Source organism: Pristiophorus japonicus, chromosome 19 (assembly GCF_044704955.1).
Source record: "Pristiophorus japonicus isolate sPriJap1 chromosome 19, sPriJap1.hap1, whole genome shotgun sequence".
Lineage (NCBI taxonomy): Eukaryota > Metazoa > Chordata > Chondrichthyes > Pristiophoridae > Pristiophorus > Pristiophorus japonicus.
This window is the reverse complement of record NC_091995.1, coordinates 84,889,004-84,908,690: the sequence shown is the minus strand read 5'-3', so window position 1 is coordinate 84,908,690 and position 19,687 is coordinate 84,889,004. Positions and strand designations below refer to the sequence as shown.

The 19,687-nt window shown below is 50.1% G+C and overlaps 1 protein-coding gene across 4 annotated transcripts in view; it reads right to left on the bottom strand.

The window, feature by feature from the left end:
* The window catches only part of LOC139230511 (transmembrane protein 184B), a 70,991-nt gene that overhangs the window by 8,576 nt on the left and 42,728 nt on the right, over window positions 1–19,687 (bottom strand). For all 4 annotated transcript variants that reach the window (XM_070862337.1, XM_070862338.1, XM_070862340.1 and 1 more), the window contains 5 exons: window positions 10,605–10,695; window positions 9,408–9,483; window positions 7,816–7,907; window positions 5,935–6,104; window positions 1,872–2,066 (listed from right to left, as the gene is read on the bottom strand). In XM_070862337.1, coding sequence (XP_070718438.1) covers window positions 1,872–2,066; window positions 5,935–6,104; window positions 7,816–7,907; window positions 9,408–9,483; window positions 10,605–10,695 — 624 coding nt within the window. The remainder of the gene's footprint in view (window positions 1–1,871; window positions 2,067–5,934; window positions 6,105–7,815; window positions 7,908–9,407; window positions 9,484–10,604; window positions 10,696–19,687) is intronic.

Genomic DNA, 19,687 nt, shown 5'->3' with positions numbered 1-19,687 from the left:
GACGATTCACTAGGCTGATTCCGGAGATGAGGGGGTTACCTTATGATGACAGATTGAGTAGACTGGGTCTTTACTCGTTGGAGTTCAGAAGGATGAGGGATGATCTTATAGAAACATTTAAAATAATGAAAGGGATAGACAAGAGGCAGAGAGGTTGTTTCCACTGGTCGGGGAGACTAGAACTAGGGGGCACAGCCTCAAAATATGGGGGAGCCAATTTAAAACCGAGTTGAGAAGGAATTTCTTCTCCCAGAGGGTTGTGAATCTGTGGAATTCTCTGCCCAAGGAAGCAGTTGAGGCTAGCTCATTGAATGTATTCAAGTCACAGATAGATAGATTTTTAACCAATAAGGGAATTAAGGGTTACGGGGAGCGGGCGGGTAAGTGGAGCTGAGTCCACGGCCAGATCAACCATGATCTTGTTGAATGGCGGAGCAGGCTCAAGGGGCTAGATGACCAACTCCTGTTCCTAATTCTTATGTTAACCAAGCTTTTGGTCATCTGCCGTAATTTCTTCTTTTGTGGCTCGGGGTCAAATTTATCGGTTTTGTCTCGCAACACTGCTGTGAGGCGCCGTGGGACGTTTTGCTACGTTAAAGGCGCTATATACATTTTTTAAAGTTATTTATAAATAAAAGTGGTTCACTAATTCCCTTCAGGGAAGGCAATCTGCCGTCCTTACCCAGTCTGGCCTATATGTGACTCCAGACCCACAGTTTCAACAATCCGATAGTTTGATGGTCACCATCACGGATACTAGCTTTTTATTCCAGATTTATTTAATTGAATTTAAATTCCCCAGCTGCCCTGGTGGTATTTGAACTCGAACTTCAGATCATTAGTTTAATCTACTAGACCAGTAACGTAACCACTGTGTAACGTACCCAATATAATATCAGGAAACGACAGTGAATGTGTTTTCCCAGAGACGGGCTAGCAAGATCTTAAGCTTTTAGGAATTTAGTAGAGAGGGTTGGGTTTGACAAGGTTACATCTCAACCCAGGGAAAAGCAAATAATATTGCTAATTTCCCGACGTCTACGGCTCAAAGACCATGTGCTTGTGCGGTCTTGGTCGAGCACAATGAACAGGTCTGTTGCGGCAAACCGTATTTGGTATTGGGGTGGACCTGCTTACCCGGGGGGGGGGGGGGCAAGTTTGCCTCCATATAGTTGGTTCAAAGGTCACAATGGCAGGCCACGTTCATGCCATGTGGGCACTGAGGGGCAGCACAGCTCGGGACAGAAGGCCTTGGAGTCTGTGGGACAGCTGTTTCAGGGGGATGTGTCAAACCATCACTGACAAGGGAGAAGAAGATACAAGACACTTGATTATTAAGGGAATCAGGGATATGGAGATCGGGTGGGAAGATGGAGTTGAGGTCGAAGATCAGCCATGATCTGGGTTGGGGAGGGGGGGGGGGTGTCACGGTCTCCAAATAAGATGTCGGCTATTTAGGACTGAGATGAGGAGAAATTTCTTCACTCAAAGGGTTGTGAATCTTTGGAATTCTCAACCCCAGAGAGCTGTGGATGCTCAGTCATCGAGTATATTCAAGACAGTTGTTAGATTTTGGGATATGAAGGGATATGTGGATAGTATGGGAAGGTGGAGTTGGGGTCGAAGGTCAGCCATGATCTCATTGAATGGCAGAGCAGGCTCGAGGGGCCGAATGGCCGACTCCTGCTCCTATTTCTTATGACATTTTATGGCAACCGCGTTTGTTCCCTTTCCTCCACCCCCGGCATTGGATTACCAACAAACAATTTAGTCTTTTAAACATTTTTTTTTTAAATTTTATTTAAAAAAATATATATAAACGGCAGTGCCATTGGGAGTTTGCCGATGCTGTGACCAGGCCCTGGCCTTACCTTGCGAGTCCATTCGCTTGTCCCCGTACACATTGGAGGTGAAAGCGTAGCGCAGTGCGATGGCCGCGAAGAACATCTCGATGCAGATGATGAAGTTCTGGTATCCCGCCGCGACAGTCCCTTCCCCCACGTAGACGTCAGCAGAGTCAATCTTGGGGATGGCCCCGCACTTCTCCAGAATGGCCAGCAGCATCCCTGAAAGAACGGAGCGGAAATTTTCTCCAATTGCATAGCGCGAAGACTGAAGCCGCTGCTTTCGGTTCCCCCGCCACAAACTCAGTTTCCCCAGCCACCGACTCCCTCCCGCTCACCAACTCCTGTCCCAGGCTGAACCAGGCCGTTCCCGACCTTGGTGTCTTAATTGACCCTGAAATATGAGCTTTCAACCACATATCCGCAGCATAACCAGAGCCGCATATTCCCACCTCTAACATCACCCGTCTCCGCCCTTGCCTCAGCTCATCCGCTGCTGAAACCCTCATCCGTACCTCTAGACTTGACTATTCCAACGCACTTGCCTATTGGTCGAAAGGTTGTGGGTTCAAATCCCACTCCAGACACATGAGCACACAAATCTAGGCTGACTCTCCCAGTGCAGTGCTGCACTGTCAGATGAGACGTTAAACAGAGTCCCTGTCTGCTCTCAGGTGGACGCAAGAGATCCCATGGCGCTATTTCAAAAAGCAGCAGGGGAGTTGCTGGCCAATATTTATCCCTCAATCAACATAACAAAAACAGATTATCTGGTCATTATCACATTGATGTTTGTGGGAGCTTGCTGTGCGCAATATGTCTGTCGTGTTTCCTGCATTACAACAGTGGCAAATGAGCCAAAGGAGGACATCGGAAACGTTACAAGGACACCCTCAAAGCCTCCCTGGTAAAGTGCGACATCACCACTGACACCTGAGAGACCCTAGCCGCAGACTGCCCCAAGTGGAGAAAGTGCATCCGGGAGGGCGCAGAGTTCTTCGAGTCCCAACGCAAAGAACGTGAAGAGGCCAAGCTCAGGCAGCGGAAGGAGTGCGTGGCAAACCAGCCCTACCGACCCCTTCCCTCGATGAATGTCTGTCCCACCTGCAACAGGGTCTGTGGCTCTCGTATCTGACTGTTCAGCCATCAAAGAACTCACTTTGGGAGTGGAAGCAAGTCTTCCTCGATTCCGAGGGACTGCCTAGGATTACAACACTGACTACACTCCATTGGCTGTAAAATGTTGTAGGGCACCATTTGGTCATGAAAGGTGCACTATAAATGAAAATCTTCCCACACCTCAAAACACATTACATTGGCTGTAAAGCGCTATATAAAATGTAATTCTCCACCCACCCACACACACACACACATTCAGCAGGGAAGAAAAATCGATTAAGGAAACAAGAATTTATGCAATGGGGCACAAGACACGGGCAATGTTCCCTTTGAGACCTGGGAGTCATGGATCGTCATTGAAAGTTGGCACAGGTACAGCAGGCAGTGAAGGCAGCAAATTGGCCTTCATAGCTAAGGGATTTGAGTATAGGAGCAGGGAGGTCTTACTGCAGTTGTACAGGGCCTTAGTGAGTCCTCACCTGGAATATTGTGTTCAGTTTTGGTCTCTTAATCTGAGGAAGGACATTCTTGCTATTGAGGGAGTGCAGCAAAGGTTCACCAGACTGATTCCAGGGATGGCAGGACTGACATATATGAGTAGAGACTGGATCAACTGGGCCTTTACACATTGGAGTTTAGAAGGATGAGAGGAGCTCCCATAGAAACATATAAAATTCTTACGGGACTGGACAAGTTAGATGCGGGTAGAATGTTCCCGATGTTGGGGAAGTCCAGAACCAGGGGACACAGTCTTAGGATAAGGGGTAGGCCATTTAGGACTGAGATGAGGAGAAACTTCTTTACTCAGAGTTGTTAACCTGTGGAATTCCCTGCCACAGAGAGTTGTTGATGCCAGTTCATTGGATATATTCAAGAGGGAGTTAGATATGGCCCTTACGGCTAAGGGGATCAAGGGGTATGGAGAGAAAGCAGGAAAGGGGTACTGAGGGAATGATCAGCCATGATCTTATTGAATGGTGGTGCAGGCTCGAAGGGCCGAATGGCCTACTCCTGCACCTATTTTCTACGTTTCTAAGCTGCGTGGAATTTTGAATGGCCCGCACATCCCCCCCCAAAAAATTATTAATTAGAGGGAACATTGGACAAGGGTGGTCTGGATATAGGAGCATGGTTTCATTGTTGGGGTATTGTGGGAGGGGGGGGGGGGGGGGCCTAGGAGGGAGCTGCTGCTCCTGCTGGCCAGGTTACGGTTATAGTGTGACTGAAGCATCTTGGAATACAGCTCCCAAAATGGAGTCAGGCCTGTGGCTATGCACCTTCCCACCAGCAGAGGGTGGTCTTTGCTTCAAATCGCAGTCACACTGGGGCCCAGCCAGCTCCAGTGAACTCTGCAGGTTAACTGCAGTCATCCCGGCCTGCAAGGGCAGCGTGGGCAGGATGCAAGTCGCTGGAAGGGACGCTAGCAGCGGGCACGTTGTGTCACGGCCCTCCGGAAATAGCTCCCAGTGGCGGGAGGGCCGGGAAATAGAAGACACAGATTAAAAGGCGACTGGCAAAAGAACCAGAGGAGAGATGGGGAAACATTGCTTTTATTTAATGCAGTGAGTTGTGGTCTGTAACGCGTTGCCTGAAAGTGCGATGGAAGCAGATTCAATAGTAATCTTCAAAGGTTAAATTGATAAAAGAAAAGACTTGCAGGGCTACGGGGAAAGAGCAGGGGGTGGGGGGGGCGGACAAAATAATTGGATCGCTCTTTCAAAGACGCAGGCACGATGGGCCGAATGGTTCAGCCCAGAAGGTGGCCATTCTTTGAATCTAAATAAAATGTACACGTTGTAAAATATACATTATTCTTCAACAGTAGGTTTAAACAAGGGATTGGAGAGTGAACACAGAACCATCACATTTCAAAAGGAAAAATGCGCTTTTAACAGTAGCATCTTATCAAGGATGCTAGGGTGGGAGAGAAAGGGGGGCAAGGGCATCTTTTTTTTGCCCCCACCCCAAACCAAGACTGGTCTGAGCTGTGGTTCAGTGAGTCACACCCTCGCCGGAGTCAGAAGGTTGTGGGTTCAAGTCCCACACCAGGGACTCGAGCACAAAAATCTAGGCCGACACTCCCAGTGCAGTGCTGAGGGAGTGCTGCACTGTCGGAGGTGCCGTCTTTCGAATGAGACGTTAAACTGAGGCCCCGTCTGCCCTCTCAGGTGGACGTAAAAGATCCCAGGGCACTATTTCAAAAAGCAGTTATCCCTGGAGTCCTGGCCAATATATATCCCTCAAACATAACAAAAAAATGATTATCTGGTCATTACCACATTGCTGTTTGTGGGAGCTTGCTGTGCGCAAATTGGCTGCCGTGTTTCTCACATTAGTGATTACACTTCAAAAGTATTTTATTGGCTGTAAAGTGTTTTGGTCATCCGATGGTGGTGAAAGACGCTATGTAAATGCAAACCTTTCTTTCCTACAATGCCCAGGAGCGGGCAGGTACCTGGGCACAGACTGCTTCTTTCGCTTCAGTGAGAGTGGGAGACTCGGGAAAGGGGATTGGATTTGGGGGAGGAACTCAATTCATTTAACAAAACAATAGGTCTCTTTTCTCTTGAAAAACAAAGGCTGAGGGGTGACCTAATAGAGGTCTTTAAAATTAAGAGTGGATACAGAGAGAATGTTTCCACTTGTGGGGAAGAGCATAACTCAAGTCCATCAATATAAGATAGTCACCAAGAAACCCAATTAAGAATTCAGAAGAAACTTCTTTACCCAGAGAGCGGTGAGAATGTGGAACTCACTACCACAGGGAGGGGTTGAAGCGAATAGTATCGATGCATTTAAGGAGAGGCTGGACAAGTATATGAGGGAGAAGGGAATAGAGGGTTATGCTGATAGAGTTAGATGAAGATTGACGGGAAGAGGCTCGAGTGGAGCATAAACGCCGGCATGGACTGGTTGGGCCGAATGGCCTGTTTCTGTGCCGTATATCCAGTGTAACAACGGGTGCACTCACCTTGCCAGAAGGAGAGGAAGATGACGGACTTCACCATGAAGAACTTGAGGACAGGGCTGTAGGGGCTGAGGAGCTCCCGCGTGGCAAAGTAGAAGAGGAACAGTGCGTAGAGGGCCAGGCTGACCGAGATATTGTAGACGATGGTCACGTAGAGGTAACCGCTGGCGACACTGGGGGGCGGGGAGAGAGGGGGGGGGGGGGAAAAAACAGCACGGTTACACAGCGGTTCCCAAATCAACAAACACTCAGACCCCCTATTGTAAACGCAGGCAACAGACCAGACTCAAAAACGGGAATCGCAGAATCGGAAATTTACGGCAAAGGAGGAGGCCATTTGACTCATCGCGTCTGTTCTGCCCAACAAAGAGCTACCCAACCTAATCCCACTACCCAGCTCTCGGTCCGTAGCCCTGTAGATTCTGGCACATTTTAATGTGGTGAGGGTTTCTGCCTCTACCACCCTTTCAGGCAGTGAGTTCCACACCCCCACCACCCTCTGGGTGAAGAAATTTCCCCTCAAAATCTCCCCTCAATTACTTTAAATCTATGCCCCTTGGCTGTTGAACCCTCTGCTAAGGGAAATGGGTCCTTCCAATCCAGGCCCCTCATAATTTTATACATCTCAATTAAATTCCACCTCAGCCTCCTCTGTTCCAACTCCAGCCTATCCAATCTTTCCTCATAGCGAAAATTCTCCAGTCCAGGCAACATCCTCGTAAATCTCCTCTGTACCCCCTCCAGTGCGATCACATCTTCGGCGTAATGTGGTGACCAGAACTGCACGCAGTCACAGGCTACATCGAGATTCAGCACGTGGACGATATGTTGAGTTCCCACTCCACCTGGGAGCTCGGCAGGCAGCTTATTGGGAAGCTGCCATTGCCATAGGAACCCTGCTCCTCTTTCCGCCCCCCCCACCCCCCCCCACCGGCCTCTTGCCCATCATGTCTCCTTCACCCCGCCATTGGTGGCCTTGACTTCAGCGATCTAGGCCCCAAGCTCGGAAATTCCCTCCCTCAACCTCTCCATTGTCCTTCAAGACCCTGCCCAAAACTGACAACTTTGACCCAAGCTCTTGGTCACCTGCCCCCAATGTCTGCTCCGTCAGCTCCGTGTCCATTTGGAATTGGCAGCAGCGTTGGGGGGGGGGGGGGGGGGGGGGGGGGGGGGGGGGGAAGGTGGGGGGGGAAGGGGTGACCGGGGCTTCTGCTGCCGGCTGCTGCCCAGTGACCTCTGCTCTGTAAAAGCACACGTGTGGGAGCATCGGGTAAGGACGAGAGCGGGCAAGGCGGGGCTGCTGCTCATGGTTAAATCACTTGTCGACACATACACAATCTGTGCATGAGGAAGGGCGATTGGACGATGTGCCAGTGGGCACCCAGCACTTGCGGAACTGTGTCCTCCCCTCTCCCCCCAGCACATGTGGAACTGAACCCCAAGAGGCACCCAGCACCAGTACCCCAAAACTGTATCCCAGTAACAGTGGATCTGTACCCCCAGAACGGTGCGTCTCTCTTCTCTTCCCCCCCCCCCTCCCCCACACCTAGCACCAGTGGAACTGTACCCCCAGAGGCACCCAGCACCAATGCAACTGTACCCCAAAACTGTATCCCAGTAACAGTGGAACTGTACCCCCAGAACTGTGTGTCTCTTCTCTTCCCCCCCCCCTCCACCACACCTGGTACCAGTGGAACTGTACCCCCAGAGGCACCCTATACCAGTGGAACTGTACCCCCAGAGGCACCCTATACCAGTGGAACTGTGCCCCCAGTAACTCCGTACCTTCAGGGGAGGGAGAATGGGGGGTGGGGTGGGGGGGGCAGGGGTGGAGAAAGAGGGAGATGAGTCAAAGGATGAAGTTACAGTTAACGGGTTCCTCACTTGAAGTCGCCATCCTTGTATTTGCCAAAAGCCTGGAGAATGACGGTGATGATGGCCATCAGTGGTTTGACCACGCAGAACTGGAGGGTCGCCTGGAAGAAAACAACAACAGGCTCGAGCCTTGATGATCAGCAGGAGATGTGCCCCAAGGTCAGCCATTAGAAGCAACAGATTTACAACCAAGTCCAACAGACCAAACCATGGTAACGGCCCAGACTGCTCTTTATATGCGCACACGCACACCGGCGTTTATGGTCTCCCCAAGCCTCGACGCATCACCCTATCAGCACACACTTCTATCCCTTTCTCTCACGCACCTATCTGGTTTCTCCTTAGACGGCTGTTCCAGGATGGGTTTAATGTTATAAAGTCATCAGCGGATATCTGCAGAGGAAGCGTCCATCACAATGTGCCAAATACTTTTTAAAACTTCACCACACAGACTGCAGCAGTTCAAGGCAGTGGCTCACTACAGCCTTCTCAAGGGCAATTACAGATGAACAGGCTCGAGGGGCCGTATGGCCGACTCCTGTTCCTATTTATGCTCTTATGGGCAATAAATGCCAGCCTCCGCAGCGACACCCACATCCCGTGAATCTATTTTTAAAAATAGAAAGGAGAGGAATGTCTCTGCCCTGCCTCAGCTCATCCGCTGCTGAAGCCCTCATCCGTGCCTGTGTTATCTCTAGACTGGACAATTCCAACGTACTCCTGGCTGGTCGCCCACATTCTACCCTACTAGAGGTGATCCAAAACTCAGCTGTCCCTGTCCTAACTCACACCAAGTCCCGCTCACCCATCACCCCCGGTGCTCACTGACCGACATCGGCTCCCGGTTAAGCACCGCCTCGATTTCAAAAATTCTCATCCTGGTTTACAAATCCCTCCATGGCCTTACCCCTCCCTATCTCTGTAATCTCGTCCAGCCCCACAACCGCCCCCCCCCCCCCCCCCCGCAGAGATGTCTGCGCTCCTCTAATTCTGCCCTCTTGAGCATCCCTGATTATAATCGCTCAACCATCGGTGACCATGCCTTCTGTTGTCTAGGCCCCAAGCTCTGGAGCTATCTCCCTAAACCTCTCCGCCTCTCTCTCCTCCTTCAAGACGCTCCTTAAAACCTACCTCTTTGACCAAGCTTTTGGTCACCTGCATTAATTTCTACTTGTGTGGCTCGGTGTTAAATTGTTTTATTGCATCATACTCTTGCAAAGGCGCTATATAAATACAAGTTGTTGTAATTATTTTTTTTATCTCCATACTGCTGTGAAGTGCTTTGGGATGATTCACTACGTTAAAGGCGCCAAATAGAAGTTGTTGTTGAATACTAAATCAGCGGCAAATGCCATGGCAGTGCAGTGGCAATCCGGAGCTTGCCATGTAGGAAATCGTGGGCCCAGGCTCTCGGCCCATCAGCCCTCGGCATCCCCAAGGGCTGTCCTTCAGGTAGCCGCTTGAAAAAGGTTAGAGCGACAGGGCTCACAGGAAGGAAAAAGAAATACATGTCAAGAACCATGCCGGTTCCACGATTTAAAAAAAAACAAACAGGCAATTATCTGGGAGCACCGGGGTCGAGGGTCAAAGAGCGACTGTACCTGCTTGCAGAAGCGTAGAAATCCGATGGAGTACGTCTTTCCCCAGAGACAACAGGTCCCGTACATGCAACTGGACCTGGGGGGGAGGGGGAGAGGGAGAGGGAGACTGGTTAGAAATATTCCTGGGAACAGTCTTGCCAAAGTGCTAGAGATGGAATCTGGGAGGCCTCAAAATAATCTCTGGTCAGCTGCATGCCTTTCCACACAAAGACCAACTGCCAAGAGTCTCCCAATCAAAATACCGAGGAGTCCACGCAAGTAGAGACTCCGTTCCCCCGCTACGAAGGGGGCGCGCGCTCTCGCCCAGCGAGGACTCCCTCCACTTGCTCAAGCCCAAAGAGTCGAGATGCAGGTCGGTGAGAGCCAAGGCCGAGGGAACCTCTCCCCTGCCAAGTGCGAGTAGGGATATTTTGCTGGGGTTCAACCAGCTGTTGTTGCCAACAGTGTGGGAAGCTTGCCTCTGCTGCCGATAGGGACTTTGGGCCTGGGTTTTCGGCCCCGGAGAGGGGCGGCAATGAGCTCTTCCGGGCGGGCGGCCAGCTTCCAGCGCCCAGCCGGGGGTTTCCGGGGCGGGTTTCGGCTTGGGCGCGGAGCATCACCGCCCGGGAGAGGCGAGCCAATGTGCAACGGCCCCCAGCTCGACCCTTGACTCACGCCTGATCTGCGCCGCCCCGCAGCGCCCCCTGGTGGGACCACCCGTGTAAATCAGCTGGTTAGACCTGTCGCGGCCACAGCGAGGTCAGTCATACCGACCTCAGGTCAGTGCGATTGGTTTCTTTTGCGATTTATGCTGTGGTAGCGTGGGCTATGTATCGGGAAATGTTTTTGGTGGGGGTTTTTTTTTCTCCCCAGGCCTCTTGTGGAGCAGCGATCCAAGACTGACTCTTCAGCTCGGGATTTGCGCTTGCTCAGCCGGCCTAGCACCCGAGGAGAGGTGTGTAGCGCCTCTCTTAGCGCTCCGCCCCACACTCGGGGCCCAGCTGACCAATCTCGCCGACTGAGGTGCAAACTTTACCGCCTGAAGGTGAGCAGAGCTGAAAGTCCAGCACACTTAAAGCTAGGCCATTTAAGGGGGAAACCAGGAAGTAGCTTAGCAGGGGCACTGGTTGTAGGGTCGGAGGAGATTACAGCGATAGGGAAGGCCCTAAAACTGGAATTTGTTGGTGGTCAAGCAGGTGGGGCGCAGGACACACTCACTCAATGGACTTGCCACGAATCTCCGACATTATAGCACTCTCCCCACCGAGGTACTCATAACACAAGCTGAGGAAGTTGTAGATCACGAAGGCTGCAAGAGAACGAGAGAGAGAGAGAGAGAGACACACACAGTCAGTGACACTATGCACAACTCGACTATAAGCTTCGAACGAGCAAATAATCAACAGCTTGTCACCTTCATTATACAGAGAACGCAGGTTCAAATCCCACCCCGACAGTTTGTGAAATTGAATTCAGTTATTTTCTAAGATCTGGAAATAAAATTCTGCTCTCAGTCGAAGTGTGCCTGTCAGATGGTCAGAAAAACGCAACTGGTTCACTAACGGCCTTTAGGGAAGGAAACCAAACATCCTTAACCAGTCTGGGCCTACATGTGACTCCAGACCCGCACCAATGTGATCGACTCTTAACTGCCCTGTGAAATGGTGTAGAAAATTTCAAAACCACAACACAAGGTTTCTCATCCTCACCTTCTCAGAGCAACTAGGACAAGGAAAAAAAAAAAAGAGAAAAAATGGAAAAATGGCATTTATATAGCGCCTTTCACGACCATCGGATGGCTCAAAGCGCTTTACAGCCAATGAAGCACTTTTGGAATGTAGTCACTGTTGTAATGTGGGAAACACAGCAGCCAATTTGCGCACAGCAAGCTCCCACACACAGCCAGGTGATAATGACCAGATAATCTGTTTTTTTTTTAAACGTTATGTTGATGGAGGGATAAATATTGGCCCAGGACAACGGGGATAACTCCCCTGCTCTTCTTCAAAATAGTGCCGTGGGATTTTTGCATCCACTTGAGGCGACAGACGGGGCCTCGGTTTAATGTCTCGTTCAGAAGACGGCACCTCCGTCAGTGCGGCGCTCCCTCAGCACTGCACTGGGAGGGTCAGCCTGGATTTTTGTGCTCAAGTCCCCGGAGTGGGACTTGAACCCACAACCTCCTGACTCGGAGGCGAGAGAGTGCTGCCCACTGAGCCACGGCGGACACTCATGCAGCAAACGTCAGCCTTGCCTGCATGCCCATATCCCAAGAATTAAATTTATTTAATATTCTGTTCAGCACTGGTTTCTTCCTTGAGCAGGAAATTATGCATTTAAATAGAAGGTCCTGCAACAGACGTGTGCATTGTTTGTGGGCAAAGAGAGGGAAGGGGAGAGACACCAATTATTATCCTGGAAATAATTACAAGCCGTCGTCATCTCTCACACACCAAACTCCCAACAAAAAATAGGGACTGGATAAAAGTCAACCTTGGGGTTAATCCTGAAATTTCCAGATGAATCCAGATTCTGAATGGCACATTTTTCCTTCCAAGCCAGAAAGCTACAGCCAAAAAACACACTGAGTTGCACTCGATGACTCAGCCTCCCATCAACCTAGAGTGGGCTCGGGCAATGGTGATACACGGGACACACAGCTCACTATTGAAGCAAAACCCAAGCCTGAACGCTCAGAGTGTTTACTAGCAGAGATATTTCACATAGTGTCGCATGCTTAGAATTCATGGCACGCACTCAGGCCATTCGGGCCCAACAGGTCAGTGTCGGTGATTATGCTCAACACGAGTCCTTCCCCCACCCCACTTCACCCTGGGGCCAATATTTATCTCTCAAACATTTAAAAAAAACATTATCTGGTCATCATCACATTGCGGTGTGTGAGAGCTTGCTGTGCAGAACTTGGCTGCCGCGTTTCCCACATTACAACAGTGGCTACACTCTAAAATAAAAAGTACTTCATTGGCTGTAAAGCGCCTCCAGACGTCCGCTGGTCGTGAAAGGCGCTTTAGAAATGCAAGTTTTTTACAAAGAAAATCTCACCCCATCAGCATATCCTTCAATCCCTTTCTCCACCTCATGCATCAGCTGTGGCTCAGTGGGCAACACTCTCGTCTGAGTCAGAAGGTTGTGGGTTCAAGTCCCACTCCAGGGACTGGAGCACATAAATCCAGGCTGACACTCCCAGTGCAGTGCTGAGGGAGCGCTACACTGTCAGGGGTGCGGTCTTTCAGACGAGACGTTAAACCGAAGCCCCGCCTGCGCTCTCAGGTGGACATCAAAGATCCCACGGCACTGTTTTGAAGAGCAAGGGAGTTATCCCCGGTGTCCTGGGGCCAATATTTTATCAACATAATCACATTGATGTATGTGGGAGCTTGCTGTGCGCAAATTGGCTGCCACGTTTCCCAGAGTGACTGACTACACTTCAAAAATAGTATTTCATTGGCTGTAAAGTGCTTTGAGATGTCCGGTGGTCGTGAAAGGCGCTATATAAATGCAAGTCTGTCCTTATAAATCACACAGAGCCTGAATCATTTCACTGAATCGCACGCTGGTGATGGATCATTTCTCTTCACAGAATATTCTGGCACTGGGCCCCATCATCCAGCATTTTATCTTTATAGGGAGAGGGTGAGGGAAAATAAGACCACGCAGAAAAACACTTGCTGATAGCCAGGTCTGTTGCCTCTGGCTGGAGAGTGCAGAACGAGGGAGCCCATAGTCTGCAGATAAGGGGCTGGCTATTTGGGACAGAGATGAATAGTATTGATGCCTTTAAAGGGGAGCTGGATGAACACTCGAGGGAGAAAGGTAGACGGTGGGGGTGAGGGGGGCGAGGGGGGCGGAGCATAAACACTGGCACAGACTCGCTGGGCCGAATGGTCTGTCTCTCTGCTGTGTGAGTTCTATGAAATCCGGTTCCTGCAGTCCCTTCCGAGTAAATGAATGGGGACGGGGTGTAATTATTTTGTCCCAGCGCCCTCGGCTGTATTTGTACAAATTGGCTTTTATTGACGGTCCTCTGAGGGAACGGATGGACAGCTTTCCTGTTTTTCCCCGCTTTGCCTCGCTCCCACTTCCCCCCCCGCCTCCCTCGCGTGGCATTTTTCCCTTTCCCTCTGGCCTCTCGAGCGAGATTGCGCTGATTCGGGCAAAACCTGTGTGTGGCGTCCAGGGTTGCCAACATTAGTTGGGCCTGTGCCTGGACGTCTCATCGCTCTATCTCCAACCGCCCCATCAAACAGCCTTTTCACACCATCACCAATATATTTATAGCTAATAAACAAATGTGTTCAATGAACATGAAGCAAAAAGCACAGAAATTCGCTTGTTTACTGCCAGAGGGGGGGGGGGCAACACGAGGCCCGCTAAATGGCTCCCGTCCGCACACCGTGCCTGCTGCGAACTTCAGTGAAGGTGTCACAAATTAAAAACCATTAAACTGATCTTAAAGAACTCACTATTAATGAGGATGGTTTCGCGGAGGCACACTCCGGTACGAACACAAGAAATAGGAGTAGGCCATTCGGCCCCTCGAGCCTGCTCCGCCATTCAATAAAGTTATGGCTGACCATAGTCTCCAACTTCACTTTCCCGCCCAATTTCCGTATCCCTGGAGTCCCCTCGAGTCCAAAACTATCGCTCTCGGTCTTGAATATTCTCAAAGACCGAGCCTCCACAGCCCTCTGGGGCAGAGAATTCCAAAGATTCTGAGTGAAGAAATTTCTCCTCATCTCATCAATTCACTAAATATATTCAAAAAGGAGTTAGATGAAGTCCTTACTACTAGGGGGATCAAGGGGTATGGCGAGAAAGCAGGAATGAGGTACTGAAGCTGCATGTTCAGCCATGAACTCATTGAATGGCGGTGCAGGCTAGAAGGGCTGAATGGCCTACTCCTGCACCTATTTTCTATGTTTCTATCTATCTCAGTCCTAAATGGCCAACCCCTTATTCCAAGACTGTGACCCCTAGTTCTAGACTCCCCAGCCAGGGGAAACATCCTCCCTGCATCTACCCTGTCAAAATTTTGTATGTTTCATAGAAACAGAAAATAGGAGAAGTAGGCCATTCGGCCCTTCGAGTCAGCACCACCATTCAATATGATCATGGCTGATCCTCTATCTCAACACCATATTCTCGCTTTCTTCCCATACCCCTTGATGCCTTTTGTGTCTAGAAATCTATCCATCTCCTCCTTAAAATATATTCAGTGACTTGGCCTCCACAGCCTTCTGTGGATTTCACAGGGTCACAAATGAGGTTTTGAATTTTTGACCCGCACCGTGTGTTGTGTAACGCATCATATTAAAGAAACACCGTCTGCAAAGCACCGCACTGCGTTCCCAGCACGGAATCCACAGGAGCAGCTGAAACGCCAGCCTGTGTCGCGAGGAAGCGCTTTTTGTTCGGAGAAGCCCGTTTGTTGCACTGAGGAAAGCCACGCTGTGTGTTTTCCGGGTCAGCTGACTCACTCTGCCAAGAGAAAGAGCAAAGGGACCCACTGGTCATGGTGAGCCTCCCTGCAGAGCTAAACTGACACTGCTGGGAGCCAAAGGGATACTTCACAGCAAGGGGAACACTACATTGCCAAGGGGCAAATACAGGCCACACACAGTGCATAGAGTTTTAACACAAAAGGCAGTTCCCCAAATAGCCAAGTTAAAGTGGAGGCGATAGTGAGAGAGCAGACGAGAGATGTACAGACAGTAGGTTAAAGGGTGAGGGAGTACATTGGAAGGCACACACACACGACCCACGTGCTCTTTCCATCCCCCGCTCCCAACCTCGACGGCGCTGATGCATGCTGGGCTGTCCTTTCAGGCCAGGGCCGGTCACTGGTGTTTGAGCAGTGACCGAGCGACAGCAGGGTATCCGCCCTCGGTGGGCTCGGGGGCAGGCAGCAAACCCGAGCCCAATCCTGTCCCCACCCCCGCAGGACGAGTGGGTGTTGCTCATTACTGACTGGGAGCAGGAACCCAGGGCACTGGCAGCAAGTGAACGGCCCGTGTGCCCAGAGCGGCGATCTCAGCTCGGGGCAGAGACCGAGCTGGACAGCAGATGGCAGCCGTCTGTATTCAGGGCCAAGCACAACCCGAACAAGTGAGGCACTGAACCAATGGCAGGGCATTGTTAAACATCAAAACAGTGGTGAGTGAGTGACTGACAGAGTGAGTGACTGACAGAGTGAGTGACTGACAGAGTGAGTGACTGACAGAGTGAGTGACTGACAGAGTGAGTGACTGACAGAGTGAGTGACTGACAGAGTGAGTGACTGACAGAGTGAGTGACTGACAGAGTGAGTGACTGACAGAGTGAGTGACTGACAGAGTGAGTGACTGACAGAGTGAGTGACTGACAGAGTGAGTGACTGACAGAGTGAGTGACTGACAGAGTGAGTGACTGACAGAGTGAGTGACTGACAGAGTGAGTGACTGACAGAGTGAGTGACTGACAGAGTGAGTGACTGACAGAGTGAGTGACTGACAGAGTGAGTGACTGACAGAGTGAGTGACTGACAGAGTGAGTGACTGACAGAGTGAGTGACTGACAGAGTGAGTGACTGACAGAGTGAGTGACTGACAGAGTGAGTGACTGACAGAGTGAGTGACTGACAGAGTGAGTGACTGACAGAGTGAGTGACTGACAGAGTGAGTGACTGACAGAGTGAGTGACTGACAGAGTGAGTGAGTGACTGACAGAGTTCTTGGGAGTTAACAGTCAAATGAATCCTTTCTTATCCATGTTTCAGCCAATACAAACAACATTCCTTGCTTTCAGTTAAGTTGACGCCTCAACCAATGCTGACTGCATGCTTCTCGATGACATGTGAACAATGTCCAGAATATAGGAACAGGAGGCAGCCATTCAGCCCCTCGTCCACTGAAACCATTAAACTATAGCCCAGCATGAAAATGGGAAGAGGCAATGGAAAGCTGGCAATGGAAAGCTGCTAATCCTAGGCTCAAACCCAGGGAACTGTCCATTCAAGATATCCGGGAAAGGGAACCCTTAAGAGCGAGACGAGGGATCAAGAGTGGAAACCATGACTGATTTTTTTTTCCCAGAGCTGCTCGAGACCATTTGCAGCACAGGATCAGCTGTGACTCAGTGGGTAGCACCCTCATCAGTCAGAAGGTTGTGGGTTCAAGTCCCACTCCAGGGACCCGAGCACAAAAATCTAGGCCGACACTCCCAGTGCAGTGCTGAGGGAGTGCTGCACTGTCGGAGGTGCCGTCTTTCAGATGAGACATTAAACCGAGGCCCCATCTGCTCTCTCAGGTGGACGTAAAAGATCCCACGGGCACTATTTCAAAGAAGAACAGGGAAGTTATCTCCGGTGTTCTGGGGCCAATATTTATCCCTCGATCAACATCACAAAAAGAAGATTATCTGGTCATTATCACATTGCTGTTTGTGGGAGCTTGCTGTGTACAAATTGGCTGCTGCGTTTCCCACATTACAACAGTGACTACACTTCAAAAGTACTTCATTGACTGTAAAGCGCTTCGAGGCGTCCGATGGCCATGAAAGGCGCTATATAAATCCAAATCTGTCTTTTTCTATTGTGCATCACCCCACCATTGCCAGCCGTGCCTTCAGCCATCTTGGCCCCAAGCTCTGGAATTCCCTCCCTAAACCTCTCCGGCTATTTCCTCCTTTAAGACGCTCCTTAAAACCTACCTCTTTGACCAAGGACTTGGTCACCTGTCCTAATGTCTCCTTTAGCTCACTGTCAATTTTTGTCAGATAACGCTTCTGTGAAGCAATGTTCCCTTTCATCTTTTTGGTTCAGGTTGAAGAAGCGGTTAAAAAAAAAACATGGGATCCTGGACTTCATAAACAGAGGCAGAGAGTCCAAAAGCAAGGAAGTTATGGTGAACCTTTATAAAACACTGGTTCTCCCTCAACTGGAGCACTGTGTCCAATTCTGGGCACCGCACTTTAGGAAGGATGTGAAGGCCTTGGAGGGGCCACAGTAAAGATTTACGAGAGTGATTCCAGGGATGATGGACCAGCCATGTGGATAGACTGGAGAAGCTGGGGTTGTTCTCCTTAGGGCAGAGAAGAGGAGATTTGATCGAGGTGTTCAAAATCATGAGGGGTCTGGACAGAGTAGATAGAGAGAGAGAAACTGTTCCCATTGGTGGAAGGGTCGAGAACCAGAGGACACAGATTTAAGGCGATTGGCAGAAGAACCAAAGACAAAGGTTTTTTTTAACGCAGTGAGTGGTTGAGGATCTGAGGCTAGCGGAGGCCGATTCAATCGTGGCTTTCAAAAGGGAGTTGGATAAATAGCTGAAAGAAAAAAAAAAAAAAATTAGCAGGGCTTCGGGGAAAGGGCGGGGGGGGAGTGGGACTGGCGGAGGTGCTCTTGCAGAGAGCCGGCACGGGCTCGACGGGCCGAATGACCTCCTTCTGTGGCTCGCGGTCAAGTTTTGTTTGACGACGCTCCCGGGAAGTGAAATGTCTTGGGATGTTTCACTGCGTTAAAGGCGCTATATAAAATGCAAGTAGTTGATGATTTGGGAGGTGGTGGCAGAGGAATTTTAGGGAGCGGGTCAGGTCAGAGAACTGGAAAAGGGGGGGGGGGGGGGGGGGAAGAAAAAAAAAAGTGATTTGATGGGAAGACTTATTTCCGTCCTCACACTCCTGTTACTGGTTATCAGGAGACCGAGTCGTTCAGAGGTCGAGCGAAGGTGTTTTTATTTAAAAAAAAAGAAAAAATCTCTACAGAGTATTTGCTAAAGATAGCCTTTCCTCACACAAGCCAGCTAAATTGGTGTCAAGAGAGCTAACAAACGCAGCACTGAGGACGAGCGATATTTTTGTTCCGTGAGACAAATGTCCTGATTAAAACCCCTTCACGGCCTTGGGCTTCAGTAAGAAACAATTAGAAAAAGAGCTGGCTGCAATTGCAGGGTCTTTAAATGAAGCTCTTTAAATTTAATCTCCAATTCAGCAATACCCATACACACTCGCCCAGTACCTCCCTTCCTGCCCGCACATCCCATGCCATCCCCTAGGCAACCAGAGCAGATGTTGCGCTGCTGAAGTCCCTGGAGGCGATGAACCAAAACACGTCGCTAGGCAACAGTCTTTGAGCAAACATCCAATTTTCCCCTCAGGCCTCAAAGCCAAACAAACATGGCTACCCGCCTCAGTGTGTGCCATCTGTTGTCACTTTACAGGTCACGGTGGTAAACAAAAGGCTTTTGCCGGACCTGCGACACCCACACAGATTGCTCAGTCACAACGGTGGAAAAAAAAACATCTCAACGGCTACGTAAAATCAGAGCCAGCTTTAATTAAAGGGGCCGCGTTGTCTCGCAGTTGGCCATTGGTGGTAGGACCACTCGCTGAACTGCACCACCAGCAGTTTAAACGAGAACACATCCTCCACCTTAAGTCAACAATCTCACAAGTCAATGGAAATTAAAAAAAAAAGGAGGGATGTAAAAGCCGACAGCCGATTCGCTATCACCCGTTTTAAGAACGCGAGAAACAGGAATGGAGTAGGCCATACGGCCCCTCGAGCCTGTTCCGCCATTCAGTGGGGTCCGTGCAGCAGAGCTGGTCTCCAGTCGTCTTGGTTAACCCTTGCCACTGGACCAAGACCTAGCTCTGTCAAGCCCGTGTGGTGGCTGGTGTGCAACGGTCACCCCACGTTAAAAAAAAAAATCCACGCGCAGGCATCTTCCACCCTTCAAGATGTAGTTCGGGATCCGGAATATCATTGAAATTCCTGTGAACTCATCAGTTTTCAGCGTGGAAGCAAGTCATCCTCATTTCGAGGGACTGCCTATGATGATGACCTTTGACCTCAACTCCACTTTCCCGTCCAATCCCCACATCCCTCGATTCCCTCAAGAGTCCAAAAATCTCTCTCTCAGCCTTGAATATACTCATCGACTGAGCTTTCACAGGCCTCTGGGGCAGAGAATTCCAGAGATTCACCAGCTTCCGAGTGAAGAAATTCCTCCTCATCTCAGTCCTAAAATGGCCGACTCCTCATCTGCTATCTCGCTGTGCCAAGAGCTACCCGTTCCCCACAGAAGCCTTGGCCCTGTGTCACAGTCAATATCAGCCTCATTATCCATTAACAAACAGAACTGATGAGCAAAGGTTCAATACAATCGGCACCATTCGCTGGGTACCAAGATCCTGGATTTTAAAAAGATAAAGATAAATGGAGCTGTTCAATTAGTTAGCACACAGCCCATTTGCCTCAGGGGGCCTGGGTTCAAATTAGCCCAGAGAGATAAAGAAAAGAAAGA